This window comes from Parus major, chromosome 13 (genome assembly GCF_001522545.3).
Source record: "Parus major isolate Abel chromosome 13, Parus_major1.1, whole genome shotgun sequence".
Classification (NCBI taxonomy): Eukaryota; Metazoa; Chordata; class Aves; order Passeriformes; family Paridae; genus Parus; species Parus major.
Window position 1 is genome coordinate 3,970,752 of NC_031782.1, and position 27,586 is coordinate 3,998,337.

The 27,586-nt window shown below is 41.2% G+C and overlaps 1 protein-coding gene across 6 annotated transcripts in view; it reads left to right on the forward strand.

The window, feature by feature from the left end:
* The window catches only part of EBF1 (EBF transcription factor 1), a 265,802-nt gene that overhangs the window by 159,618 nt on the left and 78,598 nt on the right, over positions 1–27,586 (forward strand). For 4 of the 6 annotated variants that reach the window (XM_019008183.1, XM_019008184.1, XM_015642120.2 and 1 more), the window contains exons 7-8: positions 6,929–7,010; positions 14,799–14,940. In XM_019008183.1, the coding sequence (XP_018863728.1) occupies positions 6,929–7,010; positions 14,799–14,940 (224 nt within the window). The remainder of the gene's footprint in view (positions 1–6,928; positions 7,011–14,798; positions 14,941–27,586) is intronic. The other 2 variants (XM_015642123.3, XM_019008185.1) reach the window with 1 other exon arrangement.

A 27,586-nucleotide genomic window follows, 5' to 3' on the forward strand; every position in this document is an offset into this window, starting at 1 on the left:
TTTCTGTGATGCATTATAACTCAGTATCAGGGAGCTAGAGGAGTCCAGAGGATGCAAGATGAAAAATTGATATGCTGTGCTTCACTGTGCAGAACACACAGACCTGAGGAAAAGTGACTGGGAGCACTTGCTGAAGCGAGCAATGAGTAATTTAAGGCTGGTTTGGGTAGTCCTGCCTTCTGATTTGGTGATTATGTGGGTGCCTCCTCAGATATTTGCTGTGCTGAGCTGAATATTTACTGTATTGAAAACAGCAAACTCTGGCAGTGCTGGAGCTCTGGCAGCCACAGCAAGTTCACAAAAATAACATTATTATTACTATTATTATTATTATTATTATAATTTTCTGTTATTATGGCACTGCCTGAAGAATTTCAGTCAACAGGCTCTGACTGCTTGAGGTTTATTCTCTGCATCACATTGCTTCTCTTGGGCCTTTTCTGCAGTTCAGGAGGAAGATATATATTTTCTAGTAAAGTAAATAATTTTCCATAGTTTTAGTTTTGGTATTTGTTTTGTAAACCAGTGAATAGCTTAGCATTCCATAAATGCAAAATGTTTGTCTGATTTGGCTTCTATTTTAAATCAGTAGGAACATTGAATCTAGAGAGAACAGATTTGGGATTTTTATTTTTCTTAATTAGGATGTTTGATAACTCGAGAGGTTATGTCTACAAGAGAGTTAGATAGCTGTATCTGGTGTTTAATTTCTCTTCTGCAGAATAAATTTCCTGTTGTAAAAATGCCACAAAAGGTAGCTACTGCTGTTTATTGACTAAAGAGCCAAGGAAAATCCAGCTGTGAACATGTGGGTAATAGGAGGTTTTCTCCTTGCCTATATTTGATTTCCATGTTCAGCCTCATGTCGGTAAATATCAATGTAAGTCTCAATTATTCTTTTGTGAATAAGGTACCTGACATGATCAGGGAGCTGTATGTGAAAAGGCCTGCAGGAAAAAAACAACCAGAAAACCAAAAAAAATATTCAAGTAAAGTTTTAAAATACTGAAATATTAAAGAAATTATTGTTCAAGACTAAAAAAAAAACCTTTATTTTAGCCTAAGTTTTTAAACATCTAGAATTTTGCCATTTTAAAGTGAGAGTTTTGCTAGGAAGAGTCAACTTGAAAAGGGAAAATAATTGACTTTGTCCTTCTGAAGTTTCTAAAGGGGCATTTTATAGATCATGGAATCATAGAATCATAGAATGGTTTGGGTTGGAAGGGATCTTGAAGCTCACCTCATTCCTGCCTCATGTCCCTGCCATGTGTAGGGACACCTTCCACTATCCCAGGTTCCTCCAAACCCCATCCAACCTGGCCTTGGACACTTCCAGGGATGGGACAGCCACAGCTTCTCTGGGCACCTGTGCCTGTGTCTCACCACCCTCAAAGGGAAAAAATTCTTGCTAATATCTAATCTAAACCTATCCCCTCTCCCTTTTGATTATTTACCTTTCCAAATAAAATTTCATTTTCTCTATATTTTTATTTTAGTGACAATTTGCTAAGTAGATCAGGAGTTGCAGGTGGAGTTACAGATTGACAAAGAGAGAAGTGTGTGAAAAGTGCAGAGAAAACCCTGCAGAAGCAAACAGAGCAGTGGCAGTGAGGGCACTGTCAGCCTTGGTGACCTCTGGGCTCACCCCTGGACTGGCTTTGGTTACCTCTTGATGTGCCAAGTTTTCACCAGAGCTAAAATACCCACCAGAGGTTGTTTGAGACAACTGTTTGTGTAGCATCCCCAGGCTGACAGCAGAGCTGGGCCTGCGACGTGCTCGAGTATGTGAGTAGTACCTTTGTCTCCATCAGTACTGCTTGTGTATTTAAATTTATGCACATATTTAGGACTCTGCTGAATTGGTGTGCCATACAGAATGGGCATGCAATCCTTTTATCTGATGGAAAGTTGCTAATTATTGCCCTGGCCCATGTATTTCGGTTTTGCTAATTTTACAGACTCACATATACTTGCTGCTGTGTTTCATCCAGGAGTCTGAAGTTGCCCTTTTTCTATCAAATGTGTTTACAGCACAGAAAAGGTGTGTTTTGTCAGTTTTGTTTGCCCTAGCCAGGTCTGAGCTGTATAACCAGCACTCACTCTCTGGATAGCCACTGGTCTGGCTGACCTTGGCACCAAGACAGCTGTCATATTTTCTCATGGAGCAACTGTTCTTGAACAACTTCTCCAATGTATCAGGAACAAACAAGCTTTTCTTCAGCATCAGGAATGCAGCAGGTCTTCTTTCCAACTATTTTTTTTTCTCCTTCCACAGACATATTTATTGTGGCAATGGCCAGAAAATCCTTCTGCTAAACCTTCATGTTTGGGCTCCTTTAAATTTCCTTCGGGGGAGTGACAGAAGAGCCAATAGATAATGTTAGAGCTTTCTTTCTTTAATTTAACTCTTCAGTTATTTTTAATAAACATGAGTTTTAATTTTTAGTGGCAAGAAAAGCAGGAAGGCAAAATCCTCTTACGTCTTCATTACTTGGATTTCCATTTCTGCCGTGTGTTTAATTTAAATCCCTGTGGTAGTGGCAAAGATCAGGATGCTGCTGGGGAGGGTATTGCACAAAGCCAAAGCCTTTGGTGTGTGATGGACAATAAGGCCAGCAGGGAGTGGCAGGGAAAGTTTTAAATTTTAAACAAGTGGAGTAACCTGCAGCTGGTCTTGTGCTCACCAGATCCATCAGTGGAACAAGGAGAATCAGAGGATGATGGGGCAGGAGTGAGGACAGAGCTGGTTTCAGGAGCTGGAAGTAGCAGTCAGAACCAGGGCTGGGGTAGAGTTCCTCCCTAGCAGGGGGTGAGAGCACAATCCTACTGGCACCAACATCTTTTTGGAAATCCAGCAGTTTTGTTGGAAAAAACCCACAACTTCATCTCCAAAAAAGGAATTTCTATTGAATTGTGAGAAAAGAACATTCCCAGAACAGCCAATAGCACATTTTTTAGGGCTTTTGCCTGGCAGACAGAAGTTCACTTTAGTTTGGGCCCTGATTCAGCCCAGGGGTTTGTATTTAACTGGAGGATGTATTTCTACACTGGACCTTGCAGTTACCCAGGGATTTGTAGGACAAGCATGGCATGGATTCACTGCTCAGCAACTTCACTCCCTCAGCAGTTTCTGCAGCCTGCCCCGAGCAGCATCATAGGACACCTAAATATAATCTAAAATGAGCTGGTTTTGTCCCAAACTTCCCTTCCTTACACTCCAGCCTGTCTCTGTGGGATGAAGGTGATGCATGGAATTCTCTGGTTTAATACCAATGCAAGCCAGTAAATCCAAGTGCTCTGTAGAAAGTTTTTATTCCTGGACCTGAGCTGACTTGAATGGGGCTGGGTTGTGTTTCTCTGCTTCACATGCACAAATGTGTGCACCATCACACCAGGGATGGTAGTAGTCAGAAAGGGAGCCAGAAAATATGAATGAAAAAATTGCCAAGCTTTCAATGGTAGCAATAATTGATGACTGACTCCTGTGTGGCAGAAGAGCGGGAGTTCAGCAGTCACTGAAAAAACTGAAGTTTGGAGAGAGAGTTGAAGCTTTTATTGACACTCCTGTGTTTTGCAGATTTTTTTTTTTTTTTTTCATCTTGGAAATGAATTTCAGACCCCAGTAGTGAGTATTAATGCTATATATCCTCTGTGGTTAGCATTAATGGTACACAGTCCTGCCAAATGTGGGGAAAGTTAGAATTGAAAAAAAAAACAACTCGGTGTGAAGAAGCTCAATGAGAGCAAATGGGGTTGGAGGTTTATGCTTACAAAGAGCTCAGCTCTGTTGGCACTTCTCCTGGACCAGTGCTGTCAATCCAAATCTGAAATATTTGCAGAGTGAAGTGTTGCTAATGAGCAACGCTGGCAGGACCGGGCTTGAGGTGATGAAGGCACCTGAACAAGTGGTTTAAAGCAGGAACCAAGAGCCTGGGCTGAGCCTCATGAATCAAACTGCTCTGCTCTACTCTTGTCTTAATCTAATCTGTTCTCATCCTCCTTCCTGCCAAGGTGGGGGGTTCCATCAGCCGGGTGTGCGGTGCCAGCCCAGGAGCTGCTCAGCTCTTGCCTGGATGAGTGTGGGATGCTTGGTGTGCCCAGGGGGACTCCAGCCCTGGTGTGTTCCAAAACAAAGTGTGGCCCCATCGTTTGTTTTGTCTTTCAGTGGAATTAAAATACGGTGCTTGGCAGAATGTGTTCTGTAAACTGGGGACTTTCTTTTGCTTAACACGCAGTGAGTGAGCTTGGCTGTTCAAGCTTCGTGTTCTTCTGAAAATGCTGTTATTTTTGCAAGTTAATTTTTTTCTGGAGTTGGTTTAATTCAAAGGGAGTTTTGTTTGCTTGGTTGCTTGTCTGAGGTTTTTTGGTAGGTTTAAATAGATGAGCTTCATTTCTTCTGCAGTTTATTTTGGTGAAACTTCTGTGGCCTTTGGGGGCTATAGCACAGTGCAAGTGGAGTTAAACTGTGAAACTTTGGGCTGGAGTTTTGCAGACCCCAAAAGTCAATTCTGGCATTTCAGAGTAATTTTCCAACCTTTGACTTGACATGAGCTCAGGCTCTGTAAGGGGAGGGAAGACCCAATGTTTCTCCGGAGAGCTCCACAAAGGGTTTTCCATCTGTGTTGGGGAGCCCTTGAATCAACCCATGAACCCTCATTGCCCGTTATTCCTGTGCTATGCAAAGCCATAACAGGAATTTTTAGCTATTTTAAACAATTCCATACCCCAGCTCTCCTTGGGCCTGGGGTGTTGCTCTGGAGCTGTGGCAGATCGGGTGGGCAGCTGCTGGACTCAGCCCTCGGCGAAGCCGCCAAAATCCCGCGGTAAGCCCAGGGCAGCGCCAGCTTCTCCCCAAAGAGCGAGTGGCTCTGAGAGGTTTTGCCACATAAGGGCCTGTTTGAGGCTGTAGGCACCAGCTGACAGGGATGTCTTTGCCTCCGAACAGATGGCCAGGCTTTTTATTTCAGCGAGCAATCTCGTGTGGAGGGGTGGTCTCCAAATCCTGCCAGGGTTTCGCGAGACAGGGCCAGCTTAGGGCAAGAGGGATCTGATGTCTGTGCCCTTCATAGCTCGTGAGCTAAATGACGAGCTGCTGACAGGACAGCCATCATCTGAAGTGTAAGATCCCCAACTCTCCCCACTTTTCATTTTTCTTAGGTGGAATTAATGCCCTATTTGCTTGTCTCTCAAAATCCGTTCTGGCACAAGTACAAACCCTCGCCTGGTGGCAAGCAGTTGTCTGGATCCGAGATGCCAAGATCTGTGCTGACAGCTCCTTCTACACAATCTGAGTCAGGCTGTCACAGCTGGCCATTAGCGGCTTAAAAAGACACTCATGTACAGCAAATAGCACCACCTTTCCATTATTGAATATCAGAACCTGCTTGATTGAGAAATGCAATGACTCTCACTGCTCTTTCCTTTAAACAAACACGGTCTCCAAACCCCTGTTCTAGTGCTGTAGATGTTTATTTTATGTTGATTTCTTGCTCATGTTTAGAAGCTCAGGTCTAGAAGAGACTTCCTGGGGCAGGAGATCTAGTCCTTGATAATCCCAAGCATCACATCTCATAATCCTCCTCATTACATTGCATTTCTTTAATGAAAACAGTCCCTCGTAGTTTCAATTTATTGTTGAAGCCATTTGCCTTGTATGGTTTTCTTGGCGTGGAGGAACAAGCAGTAAAACTTGCCTTGTTGAGGGGCAGCACCACAACTAGAGCGGGGCAAAGAATGCTGCTCATCAAAAAGGGATTTTCTGAAGCTGTTTACCCTGCAGTGTTGCCTTTCTTGCTCACAGTCTGTGCAAATTCTGCTGGCCTAGCATTCAGTTTTGGTGCTAAAAGAGGGCTGCTTGCAAAAGTTAACATTCAGATTTAAAGTAAAACAGGATCAAACTGTTCCCCACCCCGCTCCTCTATGTGGGAACGGGGCAGAGGAACTTCTGCTTAGTCACTGATGGTTACTGCATGTGTAATGCTGCCCTGTCTGGTTACACTGGGCTTTAAACTTGCTCTAGGATTAAACTTTGCACGGCTGAGCTTTAGTAGACCTTAGTCTGTAGTTTATTTTGGACAAAAGGCTGATAAACTTTGGCTTTCGGGGAGGAAGCCTGGAATCTGAGACCCACTATTATTCATTGACTTGTCTTTATGAGTTTACAGTCCACTGATGCATAACACTGAAGGAAATATTTTCAGTGAAATGTTTGCTTTTTTCTTTGGCTTTGTAAAAGGCAATGTCTTTTCTTAGAGATATATGTCAGGGTCATATAGCTACTTCAGTGAACTGTGTATGGTCAGGAAATAGACTGCATCAAGAATATTTCATTTTTCCATGAAGTCATTATTTTGACCAAGACTTCCCTCTTCTCCTCTCAGGGATTTGGGCTCCACTAACCACTATTTGAGCATTAACTTTGTGCACAAACTCAGTTTAATCCTGGGAGGGAGATTTCAACTGTATGGAACATTTTCAGTATTTTTGTATTAAATCAAAACTTGCGGGTGACAGCGAACTTGTAAAACAAAACCTCATTTATACCCAAAGGAATTTTCATGTCTAGCATTTTTCTGTCCCTTTTTTGCTGTACTGAAAAACGTGTCTGTTCCTCATTGCTCTGCATGGCGCAGCGAGCCTGGCGTGACAGAGGGACTGACTCTGCAAACTTTAATGGCTCTGACACAACAGAACTATGAAATGAGTGTTTAAATTTTCAGGATGTGCTCACATGTTTTGCTAGACTGGGGCCTAAGCAAGCTCCACTCCCTCTTTGGATGGGCAGGGGGTTGATTTGTCTGACTTGGGAATACTGATGTTGATAAGTCTTCGTTGGACCAGTGCAGATGTCATATTTATGTAATTGTCATATTTATACATATTGCACCCTATTTCTAAGACATTAATATTCATTTCTCTTTCTCCACAGGTTCTTCTTGAAATTTTTCCTCAAATGTAACCAAAATTGCCTAAAAAATGCAGGAAACCCTCGAGACATGCGTCGATTCCAGGTCAGTCGGACACGCTTCCTCCTTTAAAAGTCAGCAGCTGTTAGGGACAGAAGTACTTTGACCCAAACTAACCTAGTAATTCACTGGAAGATGCTAAAAACATAAGGTCACAAAATATTGCCTGAGGACTTCTTGTCACAGCAGAATTGGCAGGAAGTAGTTGGGTTTTCTTGCTCTGGAAGAGAGCACTCTTGAAGATAATGTCATCTCCAGCGGAAGGGAAAGCATGAAAAGGAAAAATCAAAATGACCTCACTGCTGTTTTCAGCTATGGGGTTCCCCTGCTCTGAGATATTCCTCTCTCCACGGGCAACTATTTGTTTTCATGCAGACACAGAGTGAGCACCTTGTTTATTGGCTGGGGCAGAGGAAGGTGTCAGAGCAATTAATAAATTCAGGCTCGTGACTACTCTTACTCCTGAGCAGTGGTAAAGAGTCACAAATGTGCATTGATGGGCTGAAGGTCCATCCTGTAGTGAGCTCTTGGAAAAAGCTACCACGGGGTTTCTCTTCTTTGGGATGCTTTGGGCTGGTATTTCCTCACTGTGGCACTGAGGCTTGGGAAATACCAACAGAGCTTCAGAGGGCCAAGGCCACCTTTTTATTCTCCACCTATGTCAAAGCTCATTTTGGGATGAAGAACATCACTGTCCCTTGGGAAGGTGGTCTGTACATGCACTTCCCCAGTGCTGGAGCAGAGTGGAGTGGTGGCAATGCTGAGATATAATTGCTCCAACCCCTTTATTGAAGACATGGTCTTTGACTGTGGCAGTAATGCTTCACCTGAGTATGTGCTGAATAAAAATATGGGCTAGAGAGTCAAAGGACCTTCTCTTTTGGTGGGAGGAGTGAATATAGCCCACGGAGGAAACATGGTAGAATCTGTCCATGGGGCTTTGCCTCAGGGTTCTGAGGAAGAAACAAGAAATTTTCTCCAGAGACCGCATGGGTTTCTGGAGAAACACAACTCCAAAATATATCTGCTTTCTGTCGTTGCTCAGGACTTTGTTTGCTTCTTTTCCAGCATTGTTGCACTTCAATAAAAGTTTTGAATGTTATGTAAGTGACAATATTATTTATATGTAGAATGTCTTTTGTTGAACTGCTTAATTGCAGCGATGCTGGAAGGCAGAAGGGTGCTATTTGCCTCTGAGCAGGGAAGTGCAGAAGTGAGGAGATGTGGCCACAGGGATTAAATTAATCAGTGTAAAAGCCAGCATTAGCATGGCAGAGCCCTCAGCTTCTCACCCCACACTCCTCGCTCTGTCACGTTTCTCCTGTGATTCCAGAGGGCATTATCACGGAGAGAGAATGTGGGAAAAGGACTCTCACCAGCACGGGGATTTAGTCCGAGCAGTCACCCCTGGGGCCTGTCAGAGCTTGCTTCACAACATGTACTCTCTGCTGGGGCTGTGCTCAGCCAGGCTCGAGGCTGATTTTCATATGGAAATGCCTGTGCGTGTTCCCTCAGAACAGCAATCAGGAGCTGTGTCGGCGGGGAGGTAGGACATAGGAAAGGTTGTTGATCTCTTGACTTGTAAAGACATTCTGTCATACAAACCCAGCTTCACAGCAGTTGAGCTTTCCGTGTGTAAACAGAGACTGCTTAATTACACAGGTCATGTCAATTAGCGTGACCTCAGCATTTTCAAGAAATTAATCACTTTCAGCCGAGGGAACCACTCCTACTCTCATACAGGGTGGCATTGAAGCTCACAGCATTCTCTTCAGTGCCCAGGCTTATTGTTTTACAATAGCTGCTTTTGTTTCTTCCCTTTTCTTTTTCTTTTTTTTTTAATTTTTGGACTTGTCTTTTAGCAATAGATTTCTTAAAATAAAACAGCTGGGCTCTACAGAGTCCAAGCTTCATTTATCATTTCTTAGGGTGAAAAGGACCAAGTGTACATGTAGTATCTCAATGCTGTGGTGCTCCTGGATCTTTGAGGTAGTGTTGTGTAGGAACCAAGTGAAATCTGTGCCCTTATGTTTGCTGTCAGCTGCCTTTGAATTGTGCCAGTGACTTACAAGGTCTCCAACAGTGATGTCAAAGTTCTGTTTAAAAACTATAAGGATAAGGTGTTTCCAGATACTTCTAAATGGTACCATACCAATTTTATACACACAAAAATGGAGACATTCCCTTCCTTCATTCCCCTGCTTGTGCTGGACTTTGAAGCTGCCAAGAGATATGTTCAGCTGTTGGTCTGTCATTCATCAGTCTCCAAAAGTTGCTGGAAATTCTTAGAAAACAGATTATGGCTCTGATGGGAGAATCAGTGAAAGGTCAAGGGCATGAGTCTTGCCCTATCTAAGGACCAGTCCTGTGGACAATATCCTTTCTTAGTAGATTTTAGAGTTGGTTTGGGTTTTTTTCCCCTGCAGCATGGAATTGTCTGATTATCATCTGGCACAAGACATGTTAAGAAAGTACAGGGAGGAGTCAGAGTGTGTGTTGGTTCAGGTGATCTGTGTGTGACACTTCATTCAGGCTCACAATCAGAAATGAATCAGAAGGTTTAATCCTGAACTTTACTTGCAAATGTAGGAGTGTGGTAAGTCTAACATAAAAGCTGTTGTGGGCCTGGGAGGAAATAAATTTCTCTGCATGTCTGAGATGTCCAGGCATGTGACAAGTGGAGTGCCAGCAGAGTGTGTGTGCTGGAGCAGTGCTGGCCCTGGCTGTGTTGGTTGTGTCTCTATTAGCACAAGGAGACAGTCAGGGAGGAGAAGTCAAGTACTGCACAGTACTTCAGCTGTGCTTCACACTCCCTGCTTGTCCTTGAGAAGATCATTTTATCTTGATGCTCTGTCAGCCCAAATGCACAAAACATTTGGTGCCGTTGTGTATTACCACTTTTGCCCAACCTTGCCTTTTTATTCCACAAACCCCATGGAGCAGATGCTCAGTCTGGTTGTGAATTCTTCATCACAATAAATCATTCTCGGTGGGATGGGCTGTAGTGCCCCCGTTAGTGGTAATAATAATATTACTTCCAAGTGGATGGTGTCATGAGTGAACCCAGATTTGAATTTTCAGAACTAAAAACTCATTTCTACAACCTAAACAGTTTTGTATGTTATTGTAATTAATGAAACCCAGGTGCCCTAGCTGTCTTGTTGTTCTTGTTTTAGCACAACTGCTTGTAAACTGACACATGTCAAGTTTTAATTTAGAGGAAACTTTTCAGGCTGTGTCACTGAATAAAACCCCAAACATTCACTTATTATGAAAACCTTGAAAGTCGCTTAGAGATTGCCATGCTGTTTGATTCTGTTAGCACAGCCTCTCCTGCAGCAGAGGCTGCTCGTTTGCCTCCATGGGATGCTGCCACTCATGTTTGAATTGAAGCCACTTGTGTCTTATTGCAAATTTGCATAAGAGACAGAGATGATGCTTCATGAATCCCAGATAATGGAATTTGGACATGCAAGGCTCCATCCCCAGAGAAGGGAAAGGCAAAAAAAAAAAAAGAAAAAAAGAGAGAGACTGAAAAATAGCAGTGAGAGCTGTGGCCCAATTCAACAAGGTAATTAAGTGCCCGGCCTGTCCTTGAGCACGTGAGCAAAATTACTGAATGTATTGTACTTATGTGCTCTTAGTTAGGCACCTTTTGAAGTGTCTTGTTAAATGGAGAGTGATTTTTAGTTACTAGAATAAAGAAGTCAACACATTGTAGGAAAAGGTCACCAAGTGGTGATGAAAATAAAGATGTGCTCGAGCCATTTATTGCTTTCAGAAGAGTGGCAAGCGCCAGAGTTACATATTTAACACTTCAAACCTGGAAATCATCCTAGCCAGATTTTCTCTCCCTTTGTCACTGGGTATTGGGGACATTGCAAAAATATCAGATCCCTCACCATACACTGGAGAAAATTGAAAGCACAAGGAAAATGCTATGTCTTAATCAGTGAGCAAAGCTTAATGGGCTGTGGTTAAAAATCAGGACTTGTGCAATGCTTAATTTTGATATATTAGGTGAGGTACTATACCAAATAAACAGGCCGAGTGCTAAACGTGGATAAATAACTTGATCTCCAGGCTCCTGGTCTCTGAATATTTAAAGAAAAAAACCCAAAAAAACTAAGCTCCAAAGTATTCACAAACTGAAGTATTTAATGGCAGGCAGGATAATCCACAGAGCCGGGATACGTTGCTGCATTCGATAATGCCAACTTCATTGAAGAAAGTTGTAAACCCATGTGTTTCTTTCATACCTCTGTCTCCCCTGGTGTTGATACAGGATTTAAATTCAAAATCTATGAAGGGCTAAAGCTAAAGCTCAAAATCATTTTCCGTGTTTGCCTGTCTCAAATTAAAACTGTGTTTTGTTGACAAAATTTGGAAAGGTTTGAGATTTGGCAGACCTGGTTGTCCCTGTGCTTACATTAATGTGTCAGCACCTCATTAATCATTTATTAAACTGTAGTGTGCCTTTCCCTCTTGCTACAGTCTGTGTTTTAGGATGCCTTGGTGCCCATTCCATATATACTCTGGCTGTCCCCTCCCCCTAATTTTATGATTTCTCCACAAATTAGTTTTAGCATGTGTTTTAACTTGAACATATCCCAGTCGTTTCAAAATCAAAATGAGGAGAGTGTAGTATTTTTTTAGATTAAAATATATGAGTAGAACTTGTAAGTATGTAAGTGCTCTGTAGCAATCCAAGGAGGTAACTGTGGCACACAATATTCGAGGTGCATTTTTTCACTCTTAATAATTAGTGGCATTAATATTTCCTTAGTGCAATGTGCATTCAGGGTTCCTCTATTAATGAGAATTTTCATTTAAAGAATTGAGCAGCAAGAGCGTGTTGCTTCTTACAGGTGTGCTATGAATAATCTTTTTTTTTCAAACAGACACATAAGAGGGTTTTTTCTGCATTTCCTGAGACTGGAAACAGTTTCTCTTGGGGATTCCATTTATAGTTTCTGCTGCTAACGACACCAAAGAACCACACCAATGCGGTCTCTTCATAGTAAATCAAATTGTTCAGGAGGGGGAGGTAGGAAGACATTGTTAAGTAATTCAAAATATGTTGCATCAACAGTTTTGAAAACCTGAGGAGGGGGAAATTAAATGTAGCTTTACTCACATAAAACCTCAACAGGATTGTTTCCTCAAGCTCTTACCTAGAAAGTTGCACTTATAGCAGCAGCTAATTAGATACAGGATTTTCACAGGTCCTTACTGTTACTACTCTTGACTCATTATTTTTCTGGAATCCCATTTCTAAAAATGTTTAAAGTTTTGGTTTCAGCTCAGCATTGATCAGCTTTCAACACAAAGTCTGTGTGTGCCTAAAAGGTTTTAGAATTAAGAAAATATTTTATCTTGTAGCCACTGCTATTAATTGTAATTTTGTTAATTTTCATATGCATCTAATCAGACCCATAGAAGAAGATAAGGAGCTGGCAAAAATCTTGGATCTGTGAGGCAATGCCAAGGATTTGGTTCAAAGTCCCACTTGCAAAGAATTTACAATGGTTGCAAGTGCACAAATAAGATTGCAAACCCCGACCCACTTACTATAAGATCATATTTTATTGAAAATATCATAAACTTTATTCTACCCCTCAGGAATTCAATGGATAAATTACTTTTGAAATCCCTTTTGGAATTTTATATATAGGGCTTGGGTTTTTTTCTCTCCTTAGTTTGATTTCAGAAAAACTTATCTGTAGTATTTGTGCTTTCTTTTTCCCAAATTTCCATCTGTAGGAGCTCTTGAATCATTTATTCTGTATTTTAATATCTTTCACTTAAAACATGCACAGAAATCTATTGCTTGGAATGCCATTATGAGGGATGGGGTTAGGATCTTTTAGATGTAAAATATTACCTTTTGTATTCCTCTTTTTCAAGAGAAAGACTTCAGGATCGGCTGTGGGCAGTTTAGTGGCCTTGCTTACTTCTTGAGTATTTTAATTGGGAGCCAGAAATAGGTAGAAAATTTTCCTTTTGCTCTTTTTTTTTTTTTTTTCCAGCTCCAATTCAAGTGATGAAATTGAATAGTTGTAAGCGATCCTTTAAGTGTCCCCATTTGACCAACTTTGAGAGGCAGCAGCTTCCTGAGAGAGTTGAAGCAATGTTTGCCAATCCTTGTAAAGCATTTCACCTCTTCAGAGGCTAAAGCCTCTCAAAACCAAGAACAATTAAAGCGAGAGCCTTTCAGAGCGACTGGGGAATTCAGCAAAATAAATCAGAAATCCTCTGCCATGGCTCTGGAGGCTTGCCTCATTATAAGAGCAGATCTATTAGCCCCCTTGCCATTGTCTTTCATTTCTCAAGTGAGGTGATTCTAATTAAATTAATCTGCATGTCAATCTATCGGTGATCAATCAAAAGGGCTGAGGTCCCCCTTTGCGGCGCTGTGCTTGCGGCTGACAGGGGCTGATAATGGAGGAAGAAATAAACTGTCGAGCAAAGTTAATTAGTCAACATAATAGGTGGATTAAACAGGAGCTGCTGATTGCTGTTTCACATGTCGAAGCATGAGGTGGGAGCTGAAACTGCAATTAACAGACAATTATTATATTTGGTTGTAAGAGGTCGCATGAATAAACATATCTCTGTGGGTTTCAGTCTTTAATCCCTTTCCCTGTTTAATGTAAGGAGAAGTGTAGGTCATTTCTTCTTATTGTTTTAGTCAAAGTTCTCGAAGGCAACGCGTGCTCCTGGCAAACCAGCAGCCGGCTGAAGGCCAAATCTTTGGCTGGGGTAAAACCCTGGGAATGCCATACTTTTGCTGGAAAAAGGCTGTGGGAGGGGTGGCTGAATGAAAGCCAGGGAGGATGTGAGACTGCGTGGTGTGAATGGGGTAGGAGGAGACGTGGTGTGATGAGCTCGCAGCTCTGCGAGGGACTTGTTTCTCTGTGATATTTCATGGCTCATGTCCCTCTGCCTGGACAGGGATTTCCTCTAGGAGCCTCAGGGTTGAGGAGTCCCTCTGGACACCTTGGAGCAGCTGGGTCTTCTACCCTGGACCCTTCATTTACCTGTTTGGTTGGCTCCTCTCTTACCCCAGGCAGCCCTGGGGAGCAGAAGTGTCTGATCCTTCCTCCAGCGCAGTCCTGCTGCGTCTCCCCCACCTCGCCTCAAATCGAACCCCAAGTGTTGACATTGAGATAAGTTGAGAAATACAAATAATTCTAACACTGGATGAATAGGGTTGTGTTCTCCAGATCAAGACCCCACTGTCAAGCGTGTGTGTGTGTGTACACAAACATACGTACTCCTTAAGATAGAGCTGGGGAGAAATTTGGGCAAATCCAACAACCTGCAGTGCCTGTGCTGAGGGGAGAGCAGCAGAGAAGGGTGGGGGCGAGGCAGGCAACAACTCTCGTTACAACTTCACAAAATACACTTTTGTTTTCTTTTATTCTGAATCGATTCTCATTTGCAATGTCAACACCTCTCTCTACTTCAGCGTGGAAACTGAAGGATAATTTAGGGTGAAACACAGCTGCCCTTGTATATAGGGGAAAAAATACTTAATAAAGATCCTCTTGTTAAAATGATGGTTAACAGTGTGCTGTCTGCCACACAGCTACAAACTCTGCAATTTGACTTAAAACTGCATCAAAAGCTTTCGATGCCAAAGACCCACTCATCAATAGCGTCTCTTGTTAGATTTGTACAGCATAAGCACCAGTTATTATGCGAAATAGCTTTGCAATTTTCTGCAGCTCCCAGCTGTTATTTATTTAACCGAGTTTATTACACTCCGCGCTTTTTAAAAAACACACGGATTTATCCAAATTTTCCTCCATCTTGCTCTTGTGCTTGCAGGTTGTGGTGTCTACAACAGTCAATGTTGATGGCCACGTGTTGGCAGTGTCAGACAATATGTTTGTGCACAACAATTCCAAGCACGGGCGGAGAGCTCGAAGACTCGATCCCTCGGAAGGTACGCCTTCTTATCTGGAACATGGTAGGCAAATCATTTTCGTTGGTTGGCATTGCTACTTTAAATGTGGATTTATTTGGTTTGTGTCTCTGGCTGCTGGTTTCAAAATTGTCCTGTAAGCGTTTATTGTCTCTGGGGCCAGACATTTGAAAGGGACTGGCCTCCAGACCAAAGAGGGAATTTTTCAAGTAGGTCAGCTCTAAATGTAGTGAGAGGACAAACAAGTAAGCAAACATGGGTGCAGAGGTTGTCCTGTGTGTCAGTGAAGTGATTTTTTTTTTTTTTTTAATGTTAGTTGCATTTATTCAGCACCCACTATTGGAGTCTGATTTTTTTTTTCCCAGACTGCCCTGTTATTTGACTGTGCATCTAAAGGATGTTGCATATCTTTTGAAGTGCTCAGCACCCAAATTTTGGATTGCATTTCTTCTGTCTATAGGGTGCTGAGCTCTCTAGGAGATTCATCTGTTCCTTTGAATTGCCCTAAATGAAAGCAGAGCCCTTTTGGAAATCCATCTGCTTGCTTAAGCCATGGATGGATGTTCTTTTCTGGCTCCAGCTGTGCCAGCTGAGGACGTTGCTTTTCCCACAGCTGTTTGTCTCCTCTCCCTGCTCCAGGCTATTCTTCACCCTGGACATGCCAGCTAGGATGGTTGTGTGCTTGCTCCCTGGTCTCCTCCAGGCCAATGAAGTTCATTTGAATTAAACCATTTAAATAATCACTCTTTGCCAATCTGGCTTGTTGCTGAAATGATTGAAGGAGAAATGGTGCAAGGCAATTTGGCTTTTCTGAAAGCACAGTAAACTCCAGCAAGGGTGGGATGGGGGCACGTGGCTGGAAGCAGCCTGGGGACAGTAATCTCTTCTGTAAGGTCAGCTGGTCCTGGAAGGGAACATCTGCTGGTGACTGTAGGTGCTTAAAATGGGAGTTGTTGAGTGCAAATGTACTTTGAAAAATCTGGATTTGATTAATGTTTTGTTTTGCTCTTTGTCCTCAAAGTTGATGACTACTGCTGAAAAACAAAACAAAAACAGAGGGCATTTCACTCCCCTCTCCCTGTTCCAGCTTGGTAGAATAGCTCTTTGTCTTCAAAGCTGTTTGTAATCCTAAATTCAATAGGTGCTTGCTCCCTGTAAGAGATGTGTACCCTCAGCTCCCATTGAAGTAGCTGAGTGTAGAAGGCACCAGTCCTTTATGCTGGTTTGTTTCACAAATATTTGCCAAGGATCTGATGAATAATTAAATAGATTTTTCCAAAGAGTTTGAAGAAACCAGATAAAATTTTCTCTGGGAAAGCATATGCCACTCAGAAAAATGTTAACTAGATATGTTAAAAGAAATTATTAATGCTGAGAAATGGGAAAACGTGTGGGTTTCTACTGCTCAGTGGATTCCTGTGGAAATACTTTTCTATTCTGTTTATGCTTTCAGGCATCAGTCCTGCAAGCACTTATGCATATATTTAAGATTATGCTCACATATGGTCCTGTTGGGATCAATGAGGCTTCTTGTGTCAGAGAAGCTGAGGGTATTGATAAGTGTTTGCAGAATCGGGTCTGTAGTTCACACTTACTAACCTAAAATTCTTAGCTCAGCAGCGTTTCTCATTATATAAACATAACTTACATCTGTATTTATTTAGCTCTAACTTTTTATGTAGGCTATGAGCCATTTTCAGCCATAATTCATGTTATAGAATTTTTTTTTTCATCCTGCCAACAACCTAATTTAATAAACAAACCACTGTCATAATTTTTACTGAAATTTATAAGGAATGTATGAACTCTGTCTTTATTAATTAGCAGAAGGCATTACAAAGGGAAACTTCTTTCTGTTCAACTTTGTAATCTTTCCATTAAGGCTAGTCTTAAAAAAAAAAACTTTCCTGTTTTTTTTTTTCTTATATTCCTACTAAAGTAGCTGCCATATTTTTTTTTTTTTCTTTTTTCTCCATAGCAGTCTTCTCAGTGCATGCTTTTGGTCGAGGCAGTACTTAATTTCTCTTACATAAATGCCCTTATTCTCATGCATGCTGGTGTCTCATTTTACCACAGCTGTCGTTCCCACTCCTACAACCTGAGGGATTCTGTTGCAAAAAGCAACAATAAAAAAAAAAAAGAGATAATTCTCTGCTTACGTAGCTGCACACACCTGAGTTACTGTGCTGATATTAAAAGTCAACATCTGCAAAATATCTCCAAGTGTACGTTTTGTGGGAAAGGTGATTTTTCTAATCTGCTTTCTCAGGCACCTCTCAAGCAACCTCATAAAGCAACTGCTAGTAAATTCTTACTTTTGAATAGCAACCTTCCCACTGCAAAATTGCTCTCTTCCCAAAGGCTTGGTGGAGCCTTTCTTTTTAAACTAAATCCTTCAGTTCAGCTCTCCAGGAATTCTCTGAACATGTGAGTCCAAGAAACAGAAAAAAAAATAAAATAATCTGGTAACTCTTGTTATGATGTTATTAGGTATCTAAAACACTTAACTAAATAAATAAAAAGAAAGGAAAAGGCTTAATGCTATTGAATTTTGGACAAGACCCATTGGAGCAGATCACAGTTTCCTCCACTGAAATTAATTTTTGCTTTCAGTTCGAGTCACAAAACATATTATTTTTGTCCAGTTTTTAGCATTTTTATTTTGGATAATGTCAGAGGTGGTTTGTTTGCATCTCCTCTTCCCCAGGGGAAGGACAGATTGACCTGAGCTGTATCTGTAAGCAGGGAGATGGGAAGTGAACATAGTCATGGTTTGTCTCTGGTTCACTGCTCTGCTGAGCAACTACTCATTAAAGGTTTGTAAAATCTGGGATCTGACTGTAGTATACCCTTGACCAAATGTATTCCTGTGGACTTTTCCAGACATTTAACCTCTTTACACAAATATCTGATGGCAATAGAGATGAATGCCTGACTGTGAGGGCTGGGGAGAGGGGAGGCAGGATGTAGCAAGGAGTGCTGGCTGTTGAGTTCACTTAGACAATATCCAGTTTATTTTTCCTTACAAGCTTGTGCTTGCTCCTCTGAAACACGGAGTTAAAGCTTTTGTGACACCTAAAGGACACTTTGGGTGCCAAAAAGTTGGAAAGAAAGGGGAACCTCCCAAGCCTCTCTGGAGCCTGGTGTCTCCACACTTGGGTTTCACCATCTCATTAGCAGGTAACCTGGATTATTTCTGGGACATCCAACACATCTTTATTTATATCTTGCTTGTCAGACTTTTCACTCAGTGAAGTGAATATTTTTTTTTGTAGCTCCTTTCTCTGAATATAACCAGGACCCCAGATTCTGGTTTTGTATCCACATGCTGCCCCCTTGAAGCCAGTGGGTTAAGCAGCTAATCTTTCAAATAAATATATCTATCTTTTAAAAGTAATAGCTGGCAGAGGCCAATTATTATTTCATCCATCTCCATGTGGTATAAATAGGGTAAGCCACAGTAATCTGTGGTTTTCAATAATTATCACTTTTTCATTCACAAATAGTTTGATCCTCACTGGTTTTATATTTATGGTAAACCAGAAAGCCGGTGTGGTTGACCTTTCCAAATTATATATATATATAGTAAGATGTATAGTCAAGAGCCAACAGGCCCCAACCAATAGGATATATTTCAGCTTGTAGATCATCCCAGGGTGTCAATTTTAAAAGCAAAATCTTCCCAATGAAATTTAAGTGATGAACTTATGGAAGGGGAGAGTTCTGGCAGGGCTTGCAACAACTGTTCTCAAGTTTACCAGCAATAAATCCACTGCAATGTTTCCAGTTAAAACTCTCATACCATTGCAAAGTAAACATTCTGTTTTTTTTCTCCCCAAATCTTTTGAATGTCTTTACAAGAATGTAAAGCCAATTGCAGCATCAGTTTCTCTATTATTTTTCCTCACTGGCAGAATGCAATGCCCTCGAAAAATGATAGTCCCCGAGACCCTGTCAGTTTGCATGCTCTAACACTTTATTATCTAATGATCTAATATGCAACAAGGCAAAGAGGGGGTGCTTATCACCCTGACAGGATGCCTAAGAGGAGTGACTAAATTACTTTATGTACCATTAGCACTAGCTGCCACGGTGAACTCACTGCGAGCATTTATGCAAATATTCCTGAATACATTCAAGTGGCCTTGTCAGGAAGACGACTGACAAGCAGCTTAAATGCTTGGGTTTTTAAAGGGACAGTTTTATTTCTTTTTTCTTTTCCTTCCACCTCCATGGGAGAGCACTGAAGAATTAGGTGATGGTGAGGTTTGCTGATGATTTGGTTGTGAGTCAGCTCAACAGCAGCAGCAGATGAAAGATGCAGGGTAGAAATAGACACAAATGATAAGATGTGATGTCAGTTCGCAGGTGGAAGTGGAGATAACCATGATTTCCAAAGCAACATCCTGCTGTTATTTTAATATGAAATATACATAAATCTCTGTGTTTATATCTAAAATAAGTCATTATGTAGCAAAACCATTACTACTGGTTGCCTTCAGCTGGAAAGGATAGTGCATGGCTGGGTTGTTTGATCACTGTGTTGTGGTACCTGAGACAGCCAAGCTTTTACAATGTTGTTTTAGCTCATGACAGCAATGGGTGACTCCAGCTGTCTGCAGGTGCAAAACCTCCCACAAGAAATAAAAAGCAGTAGAACTGTGTCTCAGCTGGACACCACAGGTAGATCCTCCTGTCAACAGTGGGGCATTTAAAGAGCTTTTCTTGCCATTCCAGCCCATCCTGGGCCATCTAAGAACTCACACTTAATGCACAATCACAGATTTTCCACTGAGTCCTGTGATCTGAAAGCAGAAATGATTGCTAGGCTGTGCCTTAGTGAATTAGGTATTTTCTGTTTGGATTATTAAAAAAGGACAAATTCCCCACATAATAAACTATTTTGAGACAATAATCTTTAAAATAAAGCTTTGAGACTGACTGCCCTTTGGTCTCACTTAAGTCTGCCTGTAACAGAATTGCTGAGGACCAGATGTTGAATACCAGGGATTCAGTGGTGGGTGATTCCTGAAAGATGCTCAGAAATCTGACTTAATGACCTTCTTGTGCCCTAGGTGGCTCTGGAGCAACTTTAGCCACTTTAAAACATTAGATTTTGAGCAGTGAATTTTTAACCAGTAAATTTAACCAGTACATTTTGAGAGATGTGAAGAAGATGACCCTATCAACTCCATTTTAACCATTTTATTCCTCAGTTCCTTGGTTTTGCCTATCTCTGTGCTAGTCTATGAAATTGTCACTCCAAGACAGAATACTTGCAGAAGCAAAAATTTTAGCAAGTTGAGACAGGTTAATCTTCAAAATTTCATACATTTTACCCTTAGCTGGTGTAGGATCAGGTTGCTAATCAAACTTAGGGACTGTTGCATTAAAAAACCTGGCCAGGTTAAAACAAAGAAATGTTAAAGTTTGATTCCTTTCATCCAATGGATGGAAGCACCTGTTATAGTTTAGTGCCGAACTTAAGAATGTTTTTGTGATTATATGAAAAATATAAACACACAGGCTTTCTCTGCATCATATCATTCCATATAGAGAAATGCAGTGGGCTTGATTTATTATTTAGAAGGGAAATATTGAAAAAAAATATTAGGAGTCTACCACTCTACTTGAGGGGATCTTTTATGTTATTCTGAGTTATGTCTGCTTTCTAATTTATTTTCTATGAGGGAAGAATACCTTGGGTTGTTGGACATCTCTATGCATACACAGGGGAAAAAAATGTGACTTTCAGAACATTGCACAACATGGATAGTAATAACAGTAAGTGAGCCTTGATATACTGAAGGATTGCAAAACTTCAAGCTGGAAATAATTTTCTTTATTTTTGCCAAGTTGTCTTTTTCATATCGGTTCCTTCATAAATGCAGTGACTCATAAATTCAGGCAATTTTTAACATAATGGCTTGTTATGTGTTCTTGGAGTTTGACCTTACTGAGTGTATAATATTAACCTTTTCGCTACCCTGTGGGTTTATTTTCTTTCACAAAATGAGGGAAAGATTGGGGCTGGAAGGGACCTGTAGAGATCATCCAGTCCAAATCCCTGCTAGAACAGCTTTGCCTGGAGCGGGATGCACATGATCCCATCCAGTCAGGTTTGAATATCTCCAGAGAATGAGACTCAGCAACCTCTCTGGGTCCAACAAAACAAGCATGTTACCCTCAAAACAAAGTTTTTTCTCATGGTCAGATGGAACTTCTTATACAAGTGAGAACACCAGGGCTGGGTTAGTTCAGAATATGGACTTGGGTGGTGTTGGAGCATCTGTCCCTCCAAAGAGACAAAACATGGCCAGAGAGAGTTAAAATGCTTTACTTGAGAGAATTGGTAGATAAAGGCTCATGATGATCTCAGCAAGATTTTAACTCTGGGAAGCACTGAAGTAAGATTCCAATACTGTGTCAGGTTCTCTGTGGATTGCAAATGTTGAGTAAGGAGGTGGTGTTTTCCCAAAAAATGTACTGAAGGTCAGGGAGAGGTTAAGGTTTGAATAATTCCTCTTGCAGGAATTGCTGGATGAAGTTCTCTGATGGGTGCTGTGCAGGATGTCAGGCTGGGTGATCAAAGTGGTCTCTCCAGGAGGGAAATCTTGGGATCCATCAGACCAGCAAAACATGGCAGAGCTGGGATTTGTACAGCTCCAATTTAGGCAACCAAAACAGAGTTAATTAAATTGGCCCCACTGAATTTTGCTGATGTCTTTTTTTTTAATCTTCACCAGAGCAGAGTCGCTGTTTGCAGGCCCAGATCCCTTATTCCTCCTTGGATAATACTGAGAATTGCACAAGAACTGGGTGGGTGGGTGGGTGGAGCTGCCCTTCTCACAGCCACTCACGCCAAACGAAAGCAGAAAATCTTTTGTTTCTATTTGTCTGGGTCATAAATCATCCATTATGGAGAGGTACTCAAAAGCTTGGAATATCTGGCTGCGGCAATTCCGATCTTTCAAAATTTATTTTTAGTCTGATGCTAAATGAAAACAAGATTTAAACAATGAAAATGGATTTTTAATGGCTGGTTTAGGCAAGGAGATTCCAGAATTTCAGTTCTGCCATTAGAGTGTAGCTATTGCATGAAGCTGGAGGTTTGAGTTTGTGGGGTTTTTTAGGTTTTTAAACATTTTTGTGTAACATATTTGTGCTAACACTTCTGCAGGAGACTTAGGAGCTACCATTTGAGGTATTCTAGTCATTAATGAAAGGATTGCTATTACATAATTCCATGGAAATGTCTTCTGAAAAGGCAAATTTGAATACTCCAATTACCACAGTTAGAAAGGATTTCTGTTTGATGTCACTTATCAGAGATTTAGGGTCATGTTTAATTGAGAAAGAAAAATTTGGAATGGGAAACACCTCGATTTTACAAAGACAAGATGTGTCAGTTTCTTCCCATGAGCAGCTGCCCTCCATGTTTTTCAAATGAATAAGTAAATAAATAAAATGCCCCCAAACAACCCTTCCCCACAAATATTTAAGGGATGTCAAGCTGTGATATGTTGTTACCCTCTATTGTTACAAGGAATGTCATGAATTCATGGAAAAATGGTACCTGGATGAAGATGGAGAGCATTTTCTGAATTTCCCTGAGGAGCTTTCAGAACTCTGCTCCCAAAATTGCAAAAAGAAGAAAAGATGGGGAAAACTGCCATTGAATTTTGATACAGATTTGCACAGAAAAAAACTGTTTTGTTACAGCAGACCCATAATGGAGGAAAGTTCAGATGGAAATTCTCCAACAACCATAAATGTTGACTCTTATGTGGAGAATTTGACCAACCATTTGCTGAAGGTTTGAGATTTCTCTCCAGACCTCAGAGGAACTGGAATACAGTCATGCAAATAGAAAAAAAGCTTAATTCCCCTGTTTGGCAGAAACTTCACAGGTACCAGAACAGGGGAACATTCAGTAGCACTCAAATAGGAAATAAATATTCATAAATTATGAGTATTCATTATATTTTAATTTGCTTTGCTGGCCACCATATCATAAATACAATGGCATCATAGGGAAGAAGAATGAATTATGAATTTAGAATTGGAGAAATGTTTGAGAGACTCCACTGTGGCAGTGAAGTTTTGCCAGGTGTTGTTTTTCCAACCATCCAAAATGGGCACACCAGGAAATGACAAAACTTTGTGTTATTGCAATATGATTAATATTATTTCTGAACAAATTCCTCTAATTTAGCTTTTCATTATAGAATGCCTTTATTGGTGTTATGGTGGGAAAAGATACTTTTTTCACTCTGTTCCCCTGCTGGTTTGGGCAGATTTCGAAGGAAAATAATTTTGTGAATTGTGGTTTGGAAGTTGAAGGCCAAGAATTTGTGATTTTTTTTGAGAATTCATCTGGATGTTATAAAATATCATGATTTTCACAGACTGGTGTTCACAGTTGTTTGGAGGTATCTGGATACTTCCAAATGTTTCATGTTGAGCACCCCAATATTTAAACACCCCAAGGCAATCAGTGATTATAAAAGGTCTTTGCTCCCATTAAACTTATGTCCAAAGCTGTGAATCAACTCAGTGATAACAATCTCAGGATTAAAGGTTCGGTTAGGTGAAAATTTTTCACAAAGCTGTCATTTAGAATATTCAGTTTAGAAAACTTGAGAAATAATGAACTCATCTTGTCACTGAACTGAGAGAGGATTGGAGTGAGCATTCAAGTCTCTGTCTGCCAAATGTTTTCCCAGAAAAATGAGTATTTGACAAGGCTCTTCCACATCCAAGGAAATGAGTTAATAGCATAAACCAGGATACTGATGCAGAAAATGGAGCCCACCGGGGTGGGATGTTTGGAGTGGTTATTCTAATCTGGTTTGCTATTTGAAAGTTATTAATGTTTAGTAGTAAAGAATAAAAATAAGCTACTAATAATTAATATTGGAATGAAGAAAAGCTTTGTGTTTGGCCCAAATCCAGAGTACAAGATTTTTGGGAGTGTACGGCATTGCAAAAAGTGTGCTTTCATTAAAGCCAGTAGTACAACTTCATAAAGTGGTTTTTAAAATCTTAGCCCAAACTGTTTGCTGAGCATAACCAGAAAGCTTTGTGTGTCACAATTAGTCCTTTCTGCTTTCCACCTTCATTGCATGAATTTATAGTTCCCTTTGTGACAAAACAAATCCTTAGCGTGAAAGTGACTGTAATATAAGCACTGCTGGTTTATGACCTCACTGAGAAAAGCGAATGAGCTTAGGAAGTTTATTAAAAAGATCAAGAATAAAGTTGCATGAAAAACTTGTCTGAAATTTAGAAGTTTAAGGTTATTTCTCAAAAGTAATTCAAATATTTAGATGTGCAAGTTGAGGTACAATGGCCACAGCCAAACACTTAATGATGTACTGCCCTCCATGATGTGGATGTTTAGGATTTTCTGCGCTTCTGATCCATTTTTTTTGTGAGACAAGTGGTTATCCAAGAGTGTAGGTATCCCAAAGCAATTTTCTGGGGGAAATTCTTGGACCTAAAGCTTCAGGTACATGTTTAGTGGGATTCTTAAAACTTTGGCTACAGGATTTCTATGGGGCTGTGAGGTACTTTGAAAATTACATTGGTTGCTTACTGGAACCACTGGATTGGTGGATGCTTCCAAAAATCTGGTCCCAGGTGCTGCAGGAACCTGTGTGCTGTTTGCTGTACTACCCTTGCCGTGCCTGTTAGCCCTGGGAGCGTAAGGAAGTTCAGAATTAATTCTGTTTGGTTAATACCATATCATTATGGTTTTGCAGCAGCTTTCTCAGAGGTTCTGTATCTATCCCATGAAAAAGCAAAGTGCTTTTCCCACAGAGGTCCCTCCTGAGTTGTGAAATGGCAGCGGAGTGCTGGATCTGTCCCTTGCTGCTGGAGGCTGAACACTCAGCTCGTGTTGCTGTTCCCCAAAAACCTGGGCTTGCATATGGAATTCATAGGTTTGGTGTTACCTGATGCATGCCCAGAGGGAAGGCCAGCACTCAGAGCAAATTCTGCCTGACCACAGCACTGCTCATCTTTCCAGCTGCAGCATTAGTTCATGGTTTGGGGTTTGAGGTCAAGCACTTTCCTGCAGGATCTTCAGGTGAGAGCTTTGCTCAACTCTCTGGGCTCTTTGAGAAGAAGAAGAGGGGGTGAAAGAAATATTTCTGACCATGTCTGGCTCTCTGAGACACAGCAAGGTAAAGCTACTGTGATTAGGGGCCCTTTGGGGGAAATGACTGTTTTCCTGGGATTGTGACCCTGAAGGTGATGCTGAGTGCTGCCTCCTCCTTCAGCCCTGAGCCTGAGCAGAGGTGCCTGCAGGAAAGCCCAGAGTCAGGTGCCTGCTCAATATCAGCTGCCAAATATTTTTTATGAGGTTGCTTCTGGCTGCTCCCTACCTATGATATCGTCCTGCTGAGATCCCTTGGTACTTTCCTGAGCCAGCACGGAACTCCCTGGGTCTCCAGGCTTGCAGAGGTGTCTTCCCATTTCTGCTTATTGTATAGCGGAAAGAGGATCCTAATTTAGGCAGGCTGACTCACCCAGAGCTGCAGTCTGACGTTTGACAGGCTGCAATGCCTGAGGTAGGTGGTCTGAATGCAGCCCTAAATAAATAAATAAAAACCTAGCATGGCTTTATCAGAGACGTTGAAAGAACAACTTCTCTAAGCATTTGTAGGCTCGAGTCCAAAGTATTCACTCAGATTTTTCAGCGTGCTGGTTTTATGTGGTGTCATTGCTGGACAGATACTATGAACTATAAATATAATTTTATGCTTATGTTTTTGCAAGTAAAGCCTAAATGGCTGGGAGGGGGTGCCTGACCCTGTGTTTGGAGCAGCACAAAGAACAGAGGAAGGAGCAGTCTGAGAGACACAGCAGAGACAAGGGGGTCTCAGTCTGGGCAACGCGGTCGTGGCTGCTCCTTGAAAAGCAGAGCAGGTTATGTTCCCCCCATCTCTGTCCCACTGCCATCAAAAACAGGGGCTGAGGATTATATTGCACTGCTGAATCTAATAACAATAATAAAAATAATATTTTTATTAATTATATAATAATAATACAGCAATAATATTAATTATTTTGTGTATCTACCCTTTCCATCCCAGATATTCATTAGTTTTCAGTGTATTTCTGGCCAGAACAGAAATTTAGTTAAACCCTCTGAGCACTGGGATGCTTTTCCTGCAGAAGAGCCAGATTTCCTACCTTTCCCCTTGGCCCAGGGCCTGGAAACCCGAGGCCATGAGCTGGGCCTTGGTCCCTCCACTGGCAGCTCTAGGTAACCTGTCAGGGACAGCCCGAGCACAATTTTTGCTCATGATGAATATGGATCTTCGCTGCATCTGGCAGGCTGCAGCAATGAATGCAGGAGACTGTCATTAATAGATAATAAAAGCAGAAAGAAACATTAATGGGAATAAGCTTTTCTTTTACTAGGACTGATTATTACTTTTTTGTTCTTGGGCTGTGACTAGATCAAGCTGCAAAGAGCAGCTACCAGTGCTGTGTGCACGCATGTGTTTTGTTGCTGGCTGCTTTTTAATCTGAAATATTTAACCATGACATCTTCAAAGTGCGACTGTGTCATACATCCTCATACACTAATAGATTTCAAAGATGAAGAGCCTTGCTGCTTTATGTTTAGTCATGCCTTCATCTATAAATTTATGGCAGTATTATGGTTTAATGAATTGAACAAGTCCCAGAACAACAAAAACGCTCTTTTGTTTGAATTTAGATATAGCACACTTTGTTCTCCAAACAAGTAATAAACCCAGTATGTTTCTTTAGTGGTAAACTTTGGGGTAACTTCATCTCACATTACTAAAATCAAGCACTGAGGGAGCTGTGTGTGCACATGTACACGTGTGTGTGTGTGTGTGGGGTAAACGGGTGCTTTCAGTCGTGGTGTTGGACACAGGCTGAGCATTCGTATTCCGATAGCGATAGGCAAACCTCCCAGAACAGATGGAGCAGAGTTCAGCACAAAGGTTTAATCCTATCAGGATGATTCCTGTATGGCCATCTGGATAATCCGGTGCACAAATTCAGTGCCTGTTAAAAGTACAACGTAGGCCAAGATTAGCGTCACAGATTTTCCACTAGACTTGTTCATATTTGACTTTATGATTCTCAGACTCCAGAAAATTGCATTAGAGAGCCTGTGATTTGTGAGAGAAATCAGATGAGGGATAAGAACTCTAAGGGTACTTGAATTTCCCTTGAAGAAACTGGATTACAGGCACTCCGTGTCCCTGGCAGAACTGTTTTGTGTTTCTGCATGGGTTGTTCTTGTTTCTGATCGACAATTACTGCGAGTTCTCTGTTGTGGGCAGACTTTCTCAATTCTGCTGAACAAAGAGACCCCAGCTAAAAATTCATATTAGTTGGATCTTGTTTTTATCAGGAAATAAATTCTTTGTTTCCTGTAGAATCCATCTCAGGTGAATTTCTGATTGTTGTGCTGTGTAATGCAGTGGGGGGTGGGGGTTGAGTGATGTGGGGCTCTGGGCTCTGGTTTTTTTCTTTGTGATAGTGAAAGATGTCATAAAAATGTAATTGATACTAGTATTTATGCAGTGAAAATTTAGATTTAGATTGAACTTTGTTTCATCTAGAATAGTTTCTGTATATCACTAACTAAACCTTGCCAGCGTGGCCATAATGTACCAGTGGATGTTGGAGCATCGAGGCTCAG